Raw genomic sequence first — 23,193 nt, forward strand, 5'->3', positions numbered from 1 at the left:
GTACACAAACCGATCTATTCAATAAAATCATCATCCGTGGACAAGGGGTGTGGGCTTAACCTGTCGTAATGAAATTTTGACTCAAGGTAACAATTGATGATTCATCGCAAGAACAAGAAGATTATACTAAACCAATTTTAAGTTGAACTTAAAACATGATAGCCTAAGACACGGCTACTAAATGAGATTCTTCGTACTTTGGTTACCCTTTGATTAACTTTTTGATACCAAACCTATCGGGGCTGGACCCTGCTGGAATATAGGTGGATTTTAACTGAATATATACGACGATGAAGGGAACATTATTATGGTGCTGTTTTGTAGTTGTTTTGGTGCGAAGAGTTAGTGGGGATGGTGGTGAGTATATAATAGTACATGTATTTCTGTTCAGAGCATAATTTCTAGATTGTTGTGACCTGTTGTGACAGAACTGAACAATATTATTTGTACCGAACTACGACGTAATACTGTTAATCGGTAACTAATGTTACAAAATTAGCGAAATTATATTATTACATGTAGTACACGAGCCTTACACATTGAAACCGTTTGTGTAAGCCGATTTGATTTGTGACACAAATTAATTGACAAGATTATGATTAACTAAGATGAAAACTATCAGTAAAATGTTGTTCGACTACATGAATCGCCTACGCATAATTAATATAAAATGCTTCCGGAAGATAACATGTTATATTAATTTTTATGTCGTCTCAACATTAAAACGAATCGGCATTTACTACACAGAGCTTGGTAGATGTTAAAATTAAAATTAATAAATAACGAATAAATAAAAGAAATGGATAGAGGAATGTTCTTTCAAAATTAAAGAAAATTAATATTATTGGGCTATTTATAATGTCAATCTATCAAATATGTCACAACCTAGAAGCCATCGATGATCGATCAGCTTTTTTTGTGACCTGTCATGGTTTGAGAATTTTGTAACTTGTATGATGTCAGCATGTTCCCTATTCGTCATCAACAAACAGTCCTGGTAAAGCAATGGCGTAACCAAGATTTATCATTAAAGGGGACGGGATTTGACGAAAATCGTCAAAATGGTCAAAAAAGGCCTAAAAATGTCAAATATCATGGTGGCCAACATCCCACATGTTGTGGAATGTTCGGTTTGCAGGTCAAGAGTCATTATTACTAATCTGAAAACCCAGTAACTTCATTATAAACCATAACCCTTACCCTAACCCTAAACTTCGACCTACATTTGTAACCTATAAATAAGCCATAACCCTAATCGTAACCCAAAACCTAACCATAACATAACATAATCCTTACACTTACCCTATACGTAACCATATACATTGCACCAATAAACTCTAACCATGGAGGTATATAAATAAATGGAGAATTAGGCCTACACCTATAGTGAGAAGAACAAGAGTTTTCGCATTCTCCATCCAGTGAGCCCCCATTTTAAATGTCAATGACTTTTTTTTCGAAGTTTATTTTCGACAGAAAAAACATTTTCCAGAACACACAAACTCAGCATGTTCATCGTAAAGAGTACGATTTGGCTCTTGGGACCGTTTTCTCCTTTAAAACAAATATTATTTGGTCTAATTCAGATTTTCTGCATCATTTGTGCATATCGATTTGCGTTTTTTAATTTCAAAAGGCGTATTTTTGATGCCTTATTTGGCAAATATTTCAAAATAAGGCTGATATAAAAAAAAATCAAAGACAGAAGTCTCAAGATTAAGAAAAAACACAAGCAGCAATTTTTGATAAAATAATTTAGTTTTGTTATGTAGTCATCCAAGAAAGTTGGAAAAACTGTGATTTTTTGTGATCTTCTCCAAAAATTGATGTTTGTACATCAAATCTGAGTATAGTTCGATTCTTTGACCCTTGCCTTTTAAAAATGTATATTTTTATGCGGATAATAGAACTCATATTGCATTTTCTGAGAGGGAACAAGTTAAAGACAGATGGTAGAAAAATGTAACATTACAAAATTATTAAATTAAATTGTATTCCATGCCATACGTTGTTTTGTAAATTATATTTGTAATATTTACGTTGCGTGATTTAGTTAAATAACATTTTATCGAAGGACTATTCTTAATCTTACCCGAGTCAAACAGACCTTAAACTAAAGTGGCGGGTGTAATTGTTCCATGCGTTTTTCCCTGGTTTACATTTCTAAATTGCGGTATATATTTGACCATGGAGGTATACGGTGAACGCCTTCGCCAGGAGCAATTCAAAGAGGTTTCTCATTTTTATGCATGATTGATTACAGACAGTTCTGAAAAGGGGTTTCCCGAACTTGAACAATATTACAAGCTATTACAAGGAAGGTCAAGGAAAAAGTCCGAACTTCCGGCCCATGAAAACAGCAGAAATGTATACATTTTGTTATTATTGACTCAAAATATTGAATGGAAGGATGGTGTGTGTGTGGGGGGGGGGTCCACTTTAGCCGAAATAACAAGGTAAATGGAGTTATATGGGATGGGGGGTACCCAGAGCAGTTTTGACATAACATCATAATTCAGAAATAATGTTTGAATTATGGCATAATGTCAAAATAGATCCACTGACCTACGAATTTGGCGGATTCAATTTAGGTTAAAGCTGAGACATGTGTAAACATATATAAAATAGGCCTGTACATGTATGCCAAAAAGGCAGGTTTTTCATCCGGTCTTTTAATCGATTTTCTATTTTATGGATTAGTTAACATTTTCCCTCCTTGTCCATATCATTTACCTACTATAATGTAGACTTTCCACTTTTTGCATCTCCTTTGGGCAAATACAATCTTCGTACTATACATTCTGTACGCGTGTAAAATAATTAGACGTTCATGAGAACATATCCACGAAAACGAATGTAGGTCTTTGCAAACGGTGCTTTCAAATGGGGTTAAATTTAGATAATGTTCCATATGACTTTTAAAATACTAAGAATATGCATCGATCTGTATCGATGTTTTTGAGTGTAGAATATTGCTGCATGCTTGCATGTACTTTTATATTAAGGTTATTAATTATTTTAAACTGTTGTGATTTGGTAGTTCACAGCATCTTACGAATGGTAGTGAGCTTTGGCAAAAACTGCATTGCTCAATTCATAGCGAGCGTGTAGAAGAATTCAAATATCACAGATATACTTTTATAGGTGCTGTGGTTCTTGAGTTACGTTGTAAAGAGAGCTGAAACAACAACACTTTTGTAAAACGTACATAACTCATTAACAACAATAAATTAAGCAAGTTGGCAAAGTATACGATTTGTAGAATGAACTTTTGCAAAACATCAAGGTGTTAATTTTCAATAATATATTGATCTAGATAATGGGGAATCGATTTTTAGGTTGCTTCGACCAACAATACCTCGTCTACCCTTAAATGATCGTGTACGTCTTCAGTGAGTGGAAACGGTGGATATTAATATTAAGGTATCAATTGGTCACCATGCACAAGTGCTTACGCCCAACTAACCACACCCAGCTGGTGGTTCGGTCCACCCTCCCTGTATTTCTCATTTATTTAACTATTTTCTTATAAGTATGCATGCACGAGATAGTATTAATGGGAAAATATGGAAAATATGAAAAATAAATAACAACAATGAATCATTTCAAATGCGCTGTATGATGTAAAACTTGGTCGTCAATCACGATATGGCACCATTCAATATTTATGCCATGGGAAGTCAGGGTTAAGAGGGAATCGGATTTTTTGGGGGTATTGAGGGGAAATTTGATTTTTTACTTCAACAATGAGAGGGGGAATATCAAGTTTTAAGTGAAGAAAGAATGGAAAACAAGGGGAGAATCAGACAATTTTGAGCGGACGCGAGGGGTGAACGCGATTCATAAGGTTTATTTTTTGTCAAAACTCAGACTGTCCACTGCAGTGTTAATTTTAACCGTTCCCTAAGACTTGAACTTGTGGTCGAATCGGAAATTTTGTGCTCATAATTAAGACCGATTTACTCGCAAAGTATATAATTTATTCTGTAGTATAAAGTCTGCGGGACCGAATGAAATTATTTGCAAGGTCTGCTGTCAATTACAATTATCTATTACGTAATGTTAATTGGATCAATTACACTATATTAATTGTTTAATTGTTGAGAGCATAGGTCGTTTCAAATTATCTGTAACATCATTCATCACGTGCTGGGTCGGAATATTTTAAATACAAGTTGCTATCTACGGTAGACGAACCTTTTATGTGTGTGTGCGCGCATCATTGTATAAGGATGAGTGGATATGGAGAAAGAAACACGAGTTGCACCAAATTTTAAAAGAAAAGATCGAATCTCTAGGCATACGATACGGCATTTGGAGCATAGGCCTAGTAAACAAAATTTCTTTCTAAATTTCAGAGATATTTCCCCCATAATTCCAGACCACTTAGTGTCGCATTTTCATACACCAATGATATCGCAGAATCAATTGATACGAAAGAAACAATACGAAATTGATATAGATATATCAAAAATGTTAAGGGGGTACTACACCCCTGGCCAATTTTCGGCCTATTTTGCATTTTTCTCAAAAATTATAGCGCATTGGTGACAAGTAAGATATGTAGCTATAGGGCAAAGACTACAACTACTTCACTAAAAATTCAGCAACTCAAGGCAAGTAGTTATTGATTTATTGATCAAATATTGGTTTTCCCTCATTTTTGACTGTAACTCCACAACTGTTGTCTGTGCTGAAATAAAATTTACAGTGCAGTAGTTGTAGTCCTTGCCCTATAATATACATATCTTACTTGTCACCAATGCGCTATAATTTTGAGAAATATGCAAAATAGGCACAAAATTGGGCAGGGTGTAGTACCTCCTTAACCATTATTCATGAGTGCATGACATTTACCCAATGTAGGCTTATGTCAAACTGTTGATTCCATGTATCAAATGTTTGTCAAAAATATACCATATTTAATAAAACTGCGCGCTCTGTTTCGATTCATACTGTTGAACGAGTTCGTCGCTCATATTAGTGCTACTAATTTGGTCTAAATGAAATAACTCATTAATTACACGTATCGATCGAAAGGACCATACTGCATAAATATCTATTGATATGGTATCATTTACGGTTCACTGTAACGTTGCTGTTGCCCCTATTCTCAACCAATGTTCAATTTCATCCCAATCAGCTATATTCTAGTTGAAATGCATGCACCCCCTATGGAAAATATAACATACAATCTTCCACACACGTCTTGGAGTGAAATTTTTCTAATGGCCATGGATTCACCCATGAGTTAAAGTTCACACTCCCTGTGTGGAAGATTAAGGTCATGTCTTCCATAGGGGGCGTATGGATTTCAACTGGAATAGCCCAATATTGCTATACTTAAATGATAAAAACAAACTCAACTCATAACCTGACTACAAAGTAGTTTGAAGCTAAATTATGCATACATGAAAAAGTAAGACGCATAAATTAAAGGCTTCTTTCTTTTTCCCATGAAAATATATACATTTAAATGTAAATCATAATTGTTCTCACTGTTCTTCAATTAGAATTTTACAATCTTCTCCTAACTGCTTGAATTGTATTGTTGAAAATTACTTTATGCATATTTGTTATTTGTTCATTTTGTTTTATCAGAATGTTTAAAAAATATCTTCACTTTTCATTCTTTATCACATTTTGAGCTATTTGTTGTTTGGCATTTGCGAGGGTTGCGAATCGCACTCCGAAGACGTTATAAAAGCATTTAAGGAACTATAAATCGCTCTTCTTAATATTATACATAATGTGGTGCTGTTAAAGCAATTATAAATGTATGTGCATCGAAGTTTAACTATCACGCATTTTGTGTCATACTATTTTTTTATTCAAACTAAAACATAATTTAAAAAAAAAGACTAAAAAGAAAGGTCAGGGACTAAACATCTGGCTTGCATCGTTGTTTTGTTTAAATAACCATCTCCGCAATTTAAATATATTTTGTTATCAAATTAATAACTGTAAATGATTAAATTATTTTTGCTAATGAGTATAATTAGTACCTGTAGCATGCCTGCCACCTATTGTTCGTCGATAGAAGCTGTCGCTTTTAACCAACCATCTAGCATCTATCATCCAGCCAACCGCACGTAACTACACACATGAAACAAGCCTATGAATGATAAAGGGCGTTACCGAGTTTTCATATTTTTATGACTCAACGTTATTTAAAAAAAAAAAGCAAATGTGGAGTATATAATGGATAACTTCTTCCAGAATAATAAGTTACTTGATTTCAAACGCATTTGACGTTTGCTGATGATTGAAGACGGTATTTTACCAATGGATGACATTTTTTTGCAAATAATGTAATTAAGAGACACCATGCCACTGACAACCTGTTGCATGCTATGTTGGCTCAAAAATGGCTACGCCCGAGTACACCTGCTTCGAAACTGCTGTACATGACATTCCTTTACTAGCGCTGCGGAAAAGAAATAATTGCGGTAAAGGACTTCAAGTGGAACATCTAAAATAATTTTAACCAAAATTATGTTTACAACGAAAGAATCTAAAATGGCAGATTCTTCAGACTTTTTCCAGTACCAATACCATCAACATCACCATGGGTGTGAGTGGACAGAGGATACTTTGTCAGTGTTCTCTTGTAGAACTCGTTCTAGAGACAAACGAGAGACAAAAAGACGGGGACATATGACAACAGATAAGACAGTAACTGACGTCAACAGTAAGGGACATTTAGTCCCGAATATTTCGTCGACTCCGAGGAGTCAGATCAGAGCTAGTTATGTGAGTGCCTTCCCGATACTGCAAGCTAAGGATGTCATCAGGATCCTGACCATTGCTATGGTGCTACTGCTTGCATTCCTTCCAACTGGAAATGCCAGGAATGGTAGGAAATATTCCCTTTTAAAATATTGGAAATTATGTTTTTATAATACTCTTATTATTACTTTACTTCTCAGAAATACTATTGTATATACACTGATACCCAAAAAACTCTTGGTAAATTGCTTCATACCTTCAAAAGTATATAATTGGTCAGTATTACTATATATGCCTTTGTGTTAGTATATACTCATCAATCACTGTCCCTATTTGCCATCAAATATAAGCTTCATTAACAAATCGTAAAATATATAACGATAATATAGAATACTAGATTTCGCGGTTCTCGGGTTGTGCATTTCTCTTAATAGGCCTATCTCTAATTGCCCAACACCCGTTACCCATATAGCTGCCCTGACCTATTAAACTACTATATAATAGGCCTCGCCGTCTCTCAATGATCAAGATCCAACTTGACACAACTCGGTTTTGTAGCTGTGACGCTTACTTCGGTACCATAATCTGGAAACCCATCGTTCGCCTCTTCCAAGCTCTGAGTGTCCTGCTACTACGTTGGAGTTGGATCGGCCGTTACTAAAGTAATGAAATCAACCCAATAAGGCCTAATATTACGGGTTATAGGCCTTACCTGATTATTTTATTAACAGATTATTTTTATCATAGGCCTAATGTTAACCATTCTGGAGGACCTCGGGAATAGTCATGTTCTGCTGAAATAGGCCAATGCATGCGTTCCGTATTGAAATATGTGTTGAAAGTAGGCCTATTGGTCCGATGAGGTGCACCTGTTAGTCATACTGTGTAGGCCTAATGCTTTCCGATGCACGCACTGCGCACTGCAAACCGCGCGGACGCGATAGCGCGCGGACAGAGAGACGGACGGACGGACACGCCGTGATTAGTATTAAGATAATGATTGTGAATTATTTCACGAGAACTTGCGTATTAATTTGGCAACTAAATCATGATAAATTCAAGATGCTTCATAAAGATTTGAACTGTATTAACCTTCACATGCACTTTCTCATTCAGGACAGTGTAAAAGACAATTATTCGCGCCATTCTTTTATACCTATATCATTGTCTACAACAAACATTAATTTAAGTCAAACCATATAACCTAAACTTGACCCTAATCCTATAAACCATATAATTGCATAAAAATCAAACCTTCGTGACCGTCGATGTAGAAAACCAGAAGTGATTCGAATGAGTCCATCCCAGCAAACAAAACGTTTTACAGTAAACGTTTTAAAGTAAACGTTTTATTATATGGCTATATAAAGGGTATAAAACGTTTTAGTAATGTTCCAAAAACATTTTTGAAAACTTGATGCAAAACATTCTTATATAATGTTATCTAAGAGTTGACAAAATATTTTGCAAAAATGTTTGTAAAAAATATTTTACAATAAGTTACTGACATAATTTTGAAAATGTTGTTGCAGAATGTTTCCTATAAAATAAAACGTTTTAAAAACGTTTTCATGGCTTTTATATAACCCGACATTTAAATATTTACAAAACGTTTTGAGTAAAACCAAAACGTGTTTATAGCAATTAAGGAGTTTCCCCCAAAAATATAATGTGATCAATTTTTATGATATCAACATAGCCATATAGCCTAAAAAGGCTATGTCTCAAAGCCGCCGCTCGCATTCGTTTTTCTTATCGCGTCCCATGTCAGGTGAAAGAACAAATTCATTTTTGATTTCCCTTTTTTTAACATTTTTTTAATAGTTTTTTTTTGTCTTTTAATCGTGAAATTCTGAGACATATTTTGAACATAATTTACTGGATTCGATACTCGCATAGGTATTTATATTAATTGTACTTCAATTGTGTAAATGATCAACCACAATTTTATGCTGTGTACTTTGAACACTCGAACATTACATTTTAACTCAAAATTAAGTTTTAAAAAAACATAAAAAAGAATAAAAATCTAAAAAAACAAACAAACAAACAAATAAAACAAAAAAACGGATTCCGCACTCTTTTTTGAAACTACATTTTGTAGGGGAGAGCGGGGAGTGTTCGCCCTATATTTTTCTGACCAGCCTAGCGATGTCAATTTTAAGGTTAGGGATGACCTGATTAGCCCATGTGAAAGCCCCATGTCTTAGCTATATACGGCCACAATCCCAGAACTATAGGCCTTACAATAGCAACAGGATAGAGCAAATAAAAAAGCTTTGCAAAGTGGCGAACTTGCCCCATATTGGGGCAGGTTCGCCCATATGGTGGGGTAAGTTCGCCCTAATCACAAAAACGGTTTAAACATTGCATAACAATAACATATTTAATGCAAACATTTAGCAAGAGTATACAGGGCATTCATTCTCTTCTGGGGAGTCACTAAATTTGTTGCAGGGGTCGGGTCAGGGTAAAATGTAGGGGTCCAAAGTGAGCTTAAATGTAGCATGTTTACAACTTTGGGGAGATTATGGATTAGGACATAAACGGTGGTATGAGTAATACTGATACCACATAACTTTAACAAACATGCTTTTCAGTAGTTTTACCTTGTTTAATGGTATAATTATAAATATTTTGCATAATACGCTGATGGGGTAGGTCCGCCCTCCAGTTTGGGGGTAAGTCCGCCTGGGAAGATATGGGGCGAACATGCCCCATCCTCAAAAGGGCGAACGTGCCCCTTGTGCACATTTTTGTATTTTCTTCAGGGTATGCAAAATACAAATCGAATAAGGAGTTTATAACTGCATTAAATCTTTGACAAATCCTGTATGTTCCCAAAACAGATTTCCATTAAAACCATCTGTATTTATGTATCAATGATAATACAACATTATTAATGCAAGAAAAAATTACGTTTTGGTGTAATTTTTTTGTTTTGGCTGCAGTTCGATGAACACGTCCCTATATGTCGCGTAGCTAATATGAGAAGTTTATAATGACCTGTGTCACCTAATTTTGCCATCACCAAATTCCCCGATAGCCGTAGTGCTGAGAAACAAGGGGTGGGCGAACCTGCCCCTAGGGCGAACACTCCCCGCTCTCCCCTACCATGGGCTTTGAGACATAGCATTATTTTTTAGCCTTATGAATTCCAAGTTCAGCACCGTTTTTTCTTGTGCAGTATAGCATACCTTTTAATTTTACCTTTATGTAAATAAGTTTAGTTTGGAGGATTAAATTTCTCCGTAACACGATCAACACAAGACAAGTTTGATCTTAAATTTCAAATTCTACCATGGCACTCTTACACCTTATTTGTTTATCATGAAATAGGGTATTTAAATGCATTCAATTGTATAATATTCGCACATCGTATTACACCTTGTGTTATTCCTAAACGCGTCAGGTGGCTTCTATGCAGGGGAGATCAGGGTGATTAAAAAAAATATGCAAAGGTTGCTATCTGATTTTAACCAAAAATAATATGTATTCAAAATATATAAAAAGCGACGTAGTTATTATTAGACATAATGCAGGGACTATAGTTTCCGTTATTACTCGACTTCTTAAATTAAAAGTTCGAATTCGCATATTGTAAAAAGAATTTTAAATATCATATTTTTTCTTCTTAGCTTCCCTGTACGCAGCATTTTAAATTTGCTAAATATAATATCGTTCATTATTTTGAACCACCCTGTATGTCATACATAGCGGGTCAATCGATCTTTACTATACAAACCAGCTGCTGCCGTTAATGGCATACAGAAATTAATAATAACTCGCTATTGTTAACCTGAAATTACATATTCAAGGTCCAAAGATATTATGAAAAATAAAATGTTATATTATCAGCACCGCCCAATACCTGTTGCATTGGTAGTCTATAATGTAAATGCCGATACAAAAGTAGGAGGAATTCTGGAAAAAAATAATTAATAATCTTACATGTATTATTGCTTTTCTTTCAAAAGTGTAGTACGAAACATGACAAATTGTTTACAAATAGCAGCAAAGAACGAAATTGACATTAATTTGGTTTTAATTCTATGATGTTTGAAGATTATGTTTCATTTTTGTTTTCTTTCATGGAAGATCTTTTGGCAAGCTACGTTTCAACCTTTTCTGGTTTTCTGATTTGACTTGACAACTCCGAATTTGATATATACAGTATAATTGACAACATTATAATCGTGTATTGAATAGATTAACTTATATTTACAAAATGTGACAAGCGAAAGCCGTTCCATGCAATTTACCAATAAAACCTGAAAGAAAATACTAATGCTTGTAAGACGATTTTGCCCATATTGTTTACACACAGCACACGGACTGGTAATACCACAAATGATTTGTTTGGCGTATCCATTAGCAACCGCAAGGTGCATAATAGATGCATTGTACCGGTATACTAAGACGATTCTGCATATTTTATAGTTAAGCATGCACTCTAGTAATACGACCAAATTTCATCATTAATCTGGAAATGAACAGAACTACTTGCCATCGTGATCAGTTTATTAGTTATTTTCATTTCGAAATCAAGAAAATATTTTACATACAGTGGCATTTTATTATGCGCACATTATGTTGACTAGTACTACTAGTATAGTATGAATATCCAGAAAATATCGTTGATACTATATGTATATGCATGGAGAAGTCCTTATAGAAAACCTGTTTTCCTAACGTCATTTGTAATGAAAATGATTATCAACCTTAAATTAATATACCATGCATACCACCAACTCGTCATTCCATTGGTGACTTTGATCTCCATTCAAGTTCAAAACACAACCAAATTCAGGTAGACCTACATTATTGTTTTCGCTACAAAAATACATTTACCGGTTTGCAGTTACATATAAATTATACAGTATTTCCTTGTTTTTATTATACTCCGTGTTATTGAACACTAAAATTTATTTCCTTGTTTCTATCTTCTCTGGAAAAGACTCGCTAATCAATCTATAGGTTTAATATATTCATTTAAATTATTTTGCAACCAACTAGTAACTAAAAGGTTATTTCTTTGTTTGCTTAAATTATGTTGCGTGACTGAGAAAGCGAAAATTTATTTTCTGTGTTTCTCTCGTGACAATGATATGGTTTTGAAAGGCTCAAATCAAGCATAAGAAACGAAATAAATTATAAATATTTAAGCACGTGCATGTGCCAACAGCCTGGTGTACAATCAATTTGTGACATATCACTTACTAAATAAGATCATTGAAGTACTATCACTGGCAAGCAGGGGTCGCATTTGAGGAGTTTGCGCGTCCAGGGACTCCTTATTTTTTTATTTTGGCATTTTGGACTCCTTAAATCACAAGTTAAAAGTGACCAAAGGGTCCGATAAAAACTGTATGGACTCCTTAATTTTATGATGCACGGAGGCATAAATCAGTATAAGAATCGTCGATCAAAAGTAAAAAAATAAAAAGATCAGTAAATCTTCCAAATCACCATAGGCCAACGACTAATGATTTCACTGGAATATTTGACAAGTTCCAAAGTTTAGAATTTCGGACAGGTCGACTCCTTAAATTCTCATTGGACCCCTTAAATGTTGGATTTGCAGGTACCAAAGGGTCCAGAAAAATTAAATTGGACCCGCTGGTTTTTTGTGCTCGCGCTACCCCTGCTGGCAAGATGTGGACTATTCACGTAAATTAATTCAATATTACCGTAATTGGATTGGGACTGGAATGGAATAATGGCGCCGACTTTCAAAGTGTGTTTAAAAGATTTGTGATTGCCAGCGTTCTTCGGTTTCTAAAAAAATCGACGAGCTCTGAAAATGAGATATTTTTTGACCAAAGTGGTATATACAATTTTAATGACAACTCTAAGTCACTTTCCTCGCGCCAAAAATCCCCAAATTTTCATCACTGTTTATCGCACCAAAATTGCCAAAGAACACTTAACTCAAGTTGCCTTTTGGATAACCACTCTGGTGCATTTTTTTCACGCCCAATTCCTAAAAACGTTTCCATATAATGCTCCTGAACCTGAATTTGTATAACCCCCTCGGCTACCCTCCTCAAAGTGAACATTGTTTTTATTTGTTTGTTTTTCATCCGTCATGCTATCTGGATCAATGTTTATTTTGATATATTCCGGGGATATATTGCAGCATATAAGTTGTGTAATTGTGTGAATACTATGAATCACGTATATCCATGCAATGAAATAGTTCAAGCACAGCCATATTCCTATTGTGTACGTGCTGGAAAGTAAACAAGGAATACATACAGCAAAAACTTCTCAACTCTGTCATAGAAACCAACCACATATTTTAATCATTATGTAAAATATTAAAATAAAATAAAATGTGGGTGTTTAATGAAAGAAATGAACGTAATTTAGGAAGAGGATATCCATTCCCAGCAAACACAAAAATGTTTTTAAATACTATAAACACGCTTCGGTTTTGGTTAAAATGTTTTAATAATATTTTTGTGAAGTCTGCCTAAACTTAAATAACATTAATGTTAGAATATTTTGCAAACAAGCATATAAATGTTAAAACTTTTTGTGTTTGCTGGGATTATTATTTGAAGCCTGACAATGAAGTAATCATCAAGTCTGATTCTGTTATTTCATTGATATTACTAGTATGACACCTGTTGACAATTGATGCGGGGACTATGGCAATCACTCATCTATTATTATATTGTAGTATTATATTCTGCCCGTGAAACAATATAAATCGATGTCAGTTATTTTTCCGTACATGGGTATTGGGTACACGTAGCTAAACGTGTTGGTGTAGTAGTGTATGGTGGTGATTGTGGTGGGGGAGGGATGCATGTGACTCGACATGCGATGGTGTAGTCAATTGACGATGGTGTGAGACGTAGGCTTAGCATGCTCAGGATACGAGCATGTCTAATTGAGTCATGGGACCAGGGTATATTATATTTGTTTATCGTTCTATAGGCCCCCATTCTACTTTTGAATTATCCTTTCAAACTAAGTTTGCATAGGCCTAATCTTTATAGACCTACATGATACTGTAAGTAATAATGATGGTGGACTGACTTGGTAAGAAACAGTCCGAGGGGTGCTCCGTATTTTTTCTTCGGTACCTAAATTGTAGGCCTACATTAACGCTATAGGGCCTATAAAAATCGGAGGTTCATTCAATTTCCTGCCCTTTTCAATAATTTTTGTGAAAGAATAATTATTCTAGGAATGATTTTTAAAGTATGGTATTTATGGGTAGGTCGGCCCCCTACACACAGACATGGGTACCGTATAGCAAGAGTCTCGGGGGCCCATGGACAAGTAGCAGTGCGGGCCCTTATAGTTGTTGACTTCGTCCACCCTGTGCACCACTACGCCTCTGCTCACAAAAAGTCACAAATGTACGAACTTAGGCCTACAATGTAAGCTAATGTAGCTCTGACTGAGCTGAGGCTCTGACCCACTCCATTGAAGCTCCAAACACCCCCTTCGTCCAATAATTTTATTTTTTTCTTCAAATTTTCGCCTTTGAATTTTAACCACCATCCCAAAGGAATATTTAATAGATACCACTCTGATATAATTTTGATATAGGCCTATCCGGGCATTAAATTGCTGATAATCTGGGCACTAAATATATAAGAACTTGTCAGTGTGTTCTGACTGGGGGACTAGGGGAGCCCAAGTTTGGGATAAATGCCCCAATTCCCCGCGGGTATGAAAATTTCCAAGCTCCCACCCCAGCCCCCACCACTCCCCCGGATTTTACCCTCATTTATACTGCATAGAGCCTCATTAAATTACGTTTGATCACACACTAAATTGATTACGAAAATAAGTGGCGCTAATTGGAACACGGGCTGCATATAGTCACAAACTTCGTGAAATGGTTTGAAAACTTGGAATTTAGTTCAAGGTTTGTGTGAATATTTCTTTGAATTATATCTTTGCAGTGGTAGTTTAATCTTGGAAAACCTAATAAATGTATGCGCGTTAAGCTTCTGTGTTGTATGAAATAATCAGTGGGTCAATAGGGATGTCCCAAATAATGAAATTGAAGCCTGGTAAAATTCTACTAATTCCATGTATAATAATACCTCATATATACTGAGGTATTTTATACCCCGAATCAGTTGTAGTAACTACAAATTTCGAACGTTCGAGGACTTGTTCTCAAGTTGTAGCAAGTGCCAACATGGTGCCCTACTAGTACTATTAACCCATACCATAGTAGACTCGCTAGCTCGCCAGTCCTACGATACACCGTAGGACTGGCTCACGCCATTTTGTCTGTCTATGGAAAATACACACTTAAAGGTTTGCGCAGGTCAGATATTCGACAAATTTCTTTAAAATTTAATCAACGGTATATAAAATTGGTACCCACCTTATTGTGCTTATTAATTTAAGGCTCAGGTTGAAACAAAATTAAGGATCGAATGCATAGTGTCCAAAAAGGCAAAATTATCGTCAAAATTCTGCGAATTCTCTGCGAAGGGTGCAGAATTGGAATCAGGAACAAAAGTATTCGATCTTTGCGATCAAAAACACAAAATTACACCTTTGGATGTACTATTGGCAAAAGACATTATTGCCAAACAATATAGAATAGAACATTTGATGTCAACTTGTCAAAATATTGAAGAAATATTGTTTTCACTCTGACAGAGTGCAAGAAACCGGAAATTGATAGACCATGAATGATGATCACTGATCGTGAAGATGACCTACATTGTAAATCTGAAATAGTCCAGTTGCTTACCAGTACTCATTTCGTGCGACGACTCAAGATTTCATCAGTTTTGCTCATTTTTGTTTTATTTCTGCATTGCATTGACAATTGGTACTATTTTGGTAACAAAATTTTGATTTTCATGATCAAAAATAGAATTTACATAATACATAGGCACTAGATCTAAATAGGCAGATTATTGGAACCTATCATAATAGTAGAATAACAGAATAGTACTTTGAAACAAAGTGAAAATTGTACAATTTATCACACATAGCCAGTTTGGGTTTAATGTACTTTGCACACGTGTTGTAATAAACTTTGTAATGTAGCCTGAAATGTTTCTAGATAAATTTTCATCTGCACAATAACAAGATAATATGAAGAGCTTATTTCCAAACCGTGTTAAGTCCACAAGATTCACTTTGAAGAAAATCAGGAATTTTCTTTATGGCAATGAAATAAAGTTCGATTTCTATAAAATTACAGTGAAGTGAAGGTGACATATATAGGACCATAAAAACATGTTAAGTTAAAATCTAGAGACTTTTGATTTTTTTAAATGAATTAATTTGTTTTAAAAATAGCATGGACTTAACACGCTTTTGACACAAAAGCATAATTTCTGGCATGGACTTAACACATTTTGACACAAAACATAGCATCTGTAACGCAGAACTAACCATATTTTTCTCAAACTAGTCTTAAAAGATAACAAATTTATTAAAAACATACCAAATGTGATTCTCTCTACTATAAAACACAATTTTGCCACAAAACACCTTGCATCTCGAACCCCCTCCTCCCAACCGTTTTTACCAAAATTCAAAACTGAGTTGTATTGCATTTCTCAGAATTAAATAAACACCATTTCACTGACAATAAGTGATGACCCGAAATACCCACTTGTTTTATCACATTATCAGTTATCACAATTCCCCCTCCCCCCATGCTGCCACCATAATCTCATATTGACAGCCGTAAGTCTTTAAGTCATAAGTTTTTTTTATACCTTTAACTTTAAAATAATACCTTGAATTGAGTAGCACATTTTGATATAAATCATACAAAATAATAATATCAAAAACTAACTCTACCACCATCTTCTAACATTAATTCTACCATCACAACCTCTCCCTCTCCCCCTTCCCACCCTTTTCATGTCTTTAGGAGGTATCTATCAAATATTTAAGAAATCCCATACAAACTGGGCCTACTAATTATAAAAAACAAAAAAAACAACAACTTTTTATGCAGACCAAATTCAGGTATACTAGTCTCAGGACCAAAACAAGAACGAAGATGCAAAGCAAGGCAATGTTATTGGAAGCCCTATGCCGTGCTACTTGCCTACAAGCTGCCCACAAGGGCATTGTTCGTGGACTTAACACAGTTTGCTAACAAACTGGATTGGACTTAACACGTTTTGGAAAAAAATCGATACTTTGTGTATCAATATTTCGGGACTTGACTAATTTTGGAAAAAACACACACATTGCTGGATAGCCCTAGTTACTCACTACCCATTTTCATCAAAATCTCAATTTTGAAGGTGGGTGGACTTAACACAGTTTGGAAATAAGCTCTTCATATGTAGACTGTGATTTCAAGCAAAACATTCATGTATGTGGCTATTGCTCCCGTCTCTTCTTCCGATTATAAGAATTGGGGATGTAAACATCATTCTTTGTTTGCTTTGAGATTGGATCTTGTGGTTTTGTTAGTAGGCCTAAATATAAGTCTCTTCAATCTGTGCCAGGTTTATGTTAGCCTCAAAAGCTCTAATCACTGTAATCACCAAACATTTCAAACTTGAAGTTCTTTATTGCAGATATCAATTAATTTTGTTTAAGGGTAGAAGAGAAGAGGTCCAAAATTATTGTGTGAAGACCTTTCTGTGTACATTGAGTCAACCTGCAATGTTTACATGCTTTGTAGACATTAACCTTAGTCACTGCACAGGGGGTGTAGATTACAAATGGAGTTGCCCATTCTTGTAACCTCATTTTAAATACCCACTCTCTGTATTAAAGTCACAACATCATCCATGGGGCATATGGATTTCAACTGGAATGGCCTAGGCTATTTCAAATAAAGAGATCTATTTACCCTTTGACATGTTTCTTAAGGTCTGCAATTTTCCGGTTTGCCTTCCCCACTAGGGGTGTTGAACTGTACCAAGAAGAAGAAGAAGAAGAAGAACGTTTGGACAGTATTTATTGTGGGACATTAGAGAACATCAGACATATCAAATTGCATTCTGAGTACGAAGAATGTCCTTCTGATATCAAATAATTTCGATTTTTTGAAATTATTTGATATCAGAAAGACATTCTTCGTATTCAGAATGCAATTCGATATGTCTGATGTGCTCTCATGTCCCACAAAAAATGCTGTCGAAACGCTCAAAACGCTCATTCCAGTTCCCTTAAAGTCACAACATCTTCCATGGCGCATATGGATTTCAACTGGAATGGCCCGGCTATTTCAAGTAAAGAGATCCGTTTACCCTTTGACTTGTTTCTTAAAATTGTAAGATCAAATTGAATCCATTCTTTTAATGTAATTCTATATTGTCAATTGTTTTTTTTTTCAGAATGTGCAAGTAACCCATGTGCTCCAGGAGTCACCTGTGATGATAGTGCATCATCAGGTGCATACTACACATGCTTGTGTCCACCAAAAGACATGGCACAAACTGTGATATGCCAATAGCAGCAAGTAAGTATGTGATTCTGAGTTTCTGACAGTGAATAAGGCTCTTGTTGAAATTTTTTTTTAAATTTTAAAAAATTACATAAATCAAGGAAGATATACATTACACCCTAAGGCTATTTTGTGCATTTATTGTAGTTTAAAGAACAAATTATAACTTCAGTTTTTTTTTAAATTAAAAATGAAAAAAGTAAATACTCTTTGTTGCCGCTTCATTTGGTGCACTTTAAAGTTCAATGTCACATAATGTTCAATTGATAATGAATTGGAAGGCTGGTATAACATCTGTTGGTCCACAAACTAAATTGAACCAAATGTCATTCTACTGTATAAACAACAATACTATGTAAACCATGCAAAAGTAATTCATTGTAAAGTTATATACATGGCCTTTTCACTTATGGTACCGTAACTTAATGCTGATTTTCTGTTATAAATATGATGTAAATGATATCTCCTTAACATTTAATGTTCAGTATGTCACTTTGTAAAGTCTTCTTGTGCAATGGACTTAAAAAAGTTCAACATATTTGTTTAATTATTATTACTTGTGATGCCCTCAGAGGTTAGACAAGGAGAGCTGTGTGTTATTAATGGAGGGTTAAATAGTATACCTCCAAATTGCTTTGTTACAATGTGTATGTGACATAAAACTTCCGGCCCCCAACTCAACACAAAAGTTGGCAACCAAATCTTTCAAAGACCCCCTTTGCAATGATTTTTCATCATATTTACCCCCCCTTTTTCATGCAAAATTGAGGAAAAAATTTGGCCAAAAACAACCCCTTTTTTGTGGTTTTCAGTGACTAGAATTTCAAACACCCCTTTTTAATGACACTAAATATTGACATAAAATTACCGGATTTTCTCAAGTACCCCTTTTATCCTAATTTCGCGGACAGTGCAGATTAAATATCCCCTATTTTTGGTGATTTCACGGTAAAATGTTGCGGACAGTCCAAATTAAATGCCCCCTATTTTGCCAATTTCGCGGTCCTGGCTACTGGTAAAAAAATTACCCCTTTTCCGCGCTATTTGGTAACTCTCATGGTTGTCAACTTTGGGTTGAGTTGGGGGGCCAGGCACAAACTGGGGCATAGAGGAGGCAAAGGCAGCAAATTTGAGGCAAAAATATGGAGTAAAACACAACTTTATGTAAGAAAATATGACTTCACAAAACTTCAGAACTTTAGAACAAAGTATGCTAGACCTTTGGTGTTTTCAGTATTATGATAATGAATTGTATAAGTTATTAAATAATTATGGTAACTCAAATTTTCAAAAATACCTTCTTTGCCCCCATGGAGCAGATTGTGTCACATGTGACATTTCATAAAGTGAATGTTTGTGTGCGATCTGCATCTAATTTGCATTATTTTTCAGGGGTGAGAGTTCAGATTGAAATCTGAATTCAGATTTTTTATCTTGCTTTTTATAAATTTCCACTATTCAAAGCATGCATATATAAGGCGTACACCTAAATAATGCACTCTCATTGTGACAACAATTTATTTTCGTTGACAGCATGTGGAGAACAAATTTACACAGGCGCAGCTACGTTTACTAGCCCAGACTTCCCTGCTGCATATAGCAATAGAGCACAATGTGTGTATCTCATCCGAGTACACGGTGCACAAAGATTAACATTTACAATAGAAGAATTTGACACTGAACGTGAAAAAGACTATTTATCATATGGAGCCGGACCAATTGTGGATCTAGATAATCCTATTGCGGAATTACATGGCAACCTTACTGAGGATGGCTCATTGCCGATTGTGTTTACTATTGAGGGTCATCAAGCGTGGTTCTATTTTGCGACTGATAGGAATGTAGAACTAAGAGGATGGAGGATACAATACAATTCAGGTGAGGGTGTAGCTTTCATGCATACGGTTGCTGGATGGCATGTAGAACTGATTCATTTTTAAGCAAAGTTGAACATTGATGGCGCTATTTATCTAAAATTTTGTTTGCATCTTTAAATGGGGTAGGCACTTGTATATAATGACATTAAAACATCAGAAAAATGAGTAACAAATATCAAGGAAATTTTCTAAACAAATTTATCATGAAATGAAAGAAATCACTCATATTATTGGGTTCAATTAAACTTAAAATATATGTAAATAGCACCCTCAAACAACCATGTGCACAATGATGGCTATTGGAGATTACCAGAAGAGAGCAAATAGCAAACCAATCTGGGAAAAGCAGCAGAAATATTACTATGCCCAAACTATTATGGTTTAATGGTTAGGCCTGAACTGATGATCGGTATCGGCCATTGTATCGATGCCGATAGTGCCCCTATCGGCAAAAATCGTATCGGTAATAAACAGCTTACCTTTGTCAATGTCAGCTACTGATGTTTAAATGATCTGCCAAGTCGCACTTACACCAAAAACATTGCCGATTTTGACAACTAGGGGTGGCAAGAAATTTTTGGCAAGCCAAAGGGAGGAGCAAGCCATTTTGGCAAGCCGAGAGGGGGGAAGTGATTTTTGGCACACATTCTTGGGGTGCCTTTTAAATAAAAAACGCTCTAAAAAGGCTTAGGAAAACCGTATGGAAACGCTTAAATATGCAAATGTTCCTGCTTGCTGCGCTCGCAACATGTGTATAGACCATTTAAGGTTTGCAAATTGGGATCCCAAAAATTTGGCATGCACAAGGGGGGGCAAAGAATTTTTGGGAGTATGCTTTTATCACATTTTGAAAAGCTGCATTTTCATTATTTGTTTGTTTGTCAGAAGCATGTATATTATTTATCTTTTAATTACTTTAATTGGCATGAAATTCTTGTGAAAGAATTTTGGCATATGCAAGGGGGAAGGCAAAGATTTTTTGGCGGGCTGAGAGGGGGGGGGGGGGGGGCAAGCAATTTTTGGCAAGTGCCGTTTGGAAATTATTGCACAGCCCCTTAACAATAGGTCTATTACGTAACAACAGCACAATTGGGTAAGACATTAATCTTTTATATGACTCTTGCAATTTGCCGACAATCACAAAGCTTTGAAAACATTTGCCGACAATCACATGCTTTTGACGACAACAGTCAATTTTTGCCGACAAAAATTGTGTATTCTAGCGACAGCCCTGTCCACTGTATCATATAGCAAAAATTATCCACTGTTTATAACTCTCTTCTTAGCCAACTGGCACTATCTATCTGGTGTTTGTGGTTCAGAATAGCCCAATAGCACCCCACATGTCAGAATGGGGCTAACAACATCCATGAGTAAACTGGATAAAGGCTTCCCTTCTTGATAAACAAAATGTTGTGTGAAATAAGAAATGAAAAAAGTATTAATTTACGTTCCATGCTATTAGCATACCAAGCAGCTTAATTTTCAAATTATGTAAACAGATATTAAATGATAAATAAAATTGCATGGTAGAGGTTTAATAAGTTGAATTGTCTGTTTTATCACCATTCACCAATAGTAATAATTTGTTCTCCTTATGCTATAGATGGAGATGATTGTATCAGCAATCCATGTCGCAATGACGCCACCTGTATCGATGGTGTACGCCAATATGGCTGCCAATGTGTGCCGGGATTTACGGGGAAAAACTGTGAAACCAGTAAGTGTTTTTTTTTTTTTACCAAAATGTTATTGAAGTTTAAAATGGTATGGTTAGTGGCCAACATTTGATAATCATCCAATCAAATTGATGCCATATAGGCCTAATGGCAATCAAATTGGTGATTTCCTGTAATAGTTCTGACTGGGGGGCATTTGCCCCCTCATGCCCCCACCTCACCTGGGGCGCTGCCACTGATCAGTTGTGTTGTGTACAGCAAATAAACCAAGTGTGTGCATTGGATGAATTTAAGAGACGGAAGTCGGAACTTGATGTGTACATCAACAAAACCTAATAATTTGTGTTTTTTTTTTCAGACGTGGATGAATGTGTCAGCAATCCGTGTCAGAATGGTGGTCAATGTGTAGATGATGTCAACAGTTACTACTGCCTTTGTATACCTGGCTATGTAGGCACACTCTGTGAAATAGGTAATATAATACATACACATAATAACACCCATAAATGGATAGAGAAGTAACCACACAAAGTGTTCATGCTTTTTATTACTGCCTTTTTCACATAATCATTACATGTAGGTCATTTGTTCTAGTCCTTATGAATGTTACACATTTCTGTAGAGTGTACTGAGGCCTGTGAATTTATGTCTGTATATAGCGCACTATCAAAGTAACTACAAGTACTCTGCAGACATGAGTTTCTTGGTATTGGATGAGAGACTGGCCAGACTTGATGGTTGCCAACAGGGAGAAATGCAGAATTGGGAGTTGTTCAAATTTGGACTTTCTCCATCACATGTATAAACGTGCAGTTTGGGGGGGGGGACCTTTGCCACTGTGTCTGCATCTATTTATCAAATGCTCATCTAAGAAGTTTAAGAGATTATATGTGACCGTACAGCACGAATGAGCCGTAAATGTCCTCAATTGTATTCGAGTTACAGTGTAAAATGGGCATGAAGGTCATATTCATAGGTATTTCAATTTGGTGCTACGTGTATCTCATTAAATGAGGTACACGTAGCACCAAATTGAGGTACCAATGAATACGACCTTCATGCCCATTTTACACTGTAACTCGGAATACAATTGAGGACATTTACGGCTCATTCGTGCTGTACGGTCACATATTATCTCTAAACCAAATACCAATGGCTATGCAATGAATTAAAAATCATCATGACATTTTGGAAAGAAAAGCTTGCATGATTTGAATTCGGAAGTGTCCCCTCAATCTCAATAAGCAGCTATGGCTAGATCTAGCCCACCATCCAATTATGGTTGGCCCTTGAACAGCTCTGAAATGCATAGTAAATTTAGCAAACCAAGGTATAACTTTAAAATGAGTTTGATCCTCCTTGCCTCACAAGCAAAATGAGATCCTCTGCCCTATAGAGTATCGAAGTGATGGCGTCACAAAGTGTGTTTTTTTTGCATTTCAGCGTTTGAATACCATGTATCGGTGGAGCATGATGAAAAACATCCACAGTCAAATTT

At 35.6% G+C, this 23,193-nt stretch overlaps 1 protein-coding gene across 1 annotated transcript in view; it reads left to right on the top strand.

Annotated features, from left to right (window-relative positions):
* Positions 1–93: 93 nt before the first annotated feature.
* The window catches only part of LOC140150337 (uncharacterized), a 94,160-nt gene continuing 71,060 nt past the window's right edge, over positions 94–23,193 (top strand). Inside the window, exons 1-5 of the mRNA XM_072172345.1 lie at positions 94–357; positions 18,030–18,154; positions 19,673–20,017; positions 21,623–21,736; positions 22,054–22,167. Coding sequence (XP_072028446.1) covers positions 18,100–18,154; positions 19,673–20,017; positions 21,623–21,736; positions 22,054–22,167 — 628 coding nt within the window. The 5' untranslated portion in view covers positions 94–357; positions 18,030–18,099. The remainder of the gene's footprint in view (positions 358–18,029; positions 18,155–19,672; positions 20,018–21,622; positions 21,737–22,053; positions 22,168–23,193) is intronic.

This window comes from Amphiura filiformis, chromosome 4 (assembly GCF_039555335.1).
Source record: "Amphiura filiformis chromosome 4, Afil_fr2py, whole genome shotgun sequence".
Taxonomy (NCBI): Eukaryota; Metazoa; Echinodermata; class Ophiuroidea; order Amphilepidida; family Amphiuridae; genus Amphiura; species Amphiura filiformis.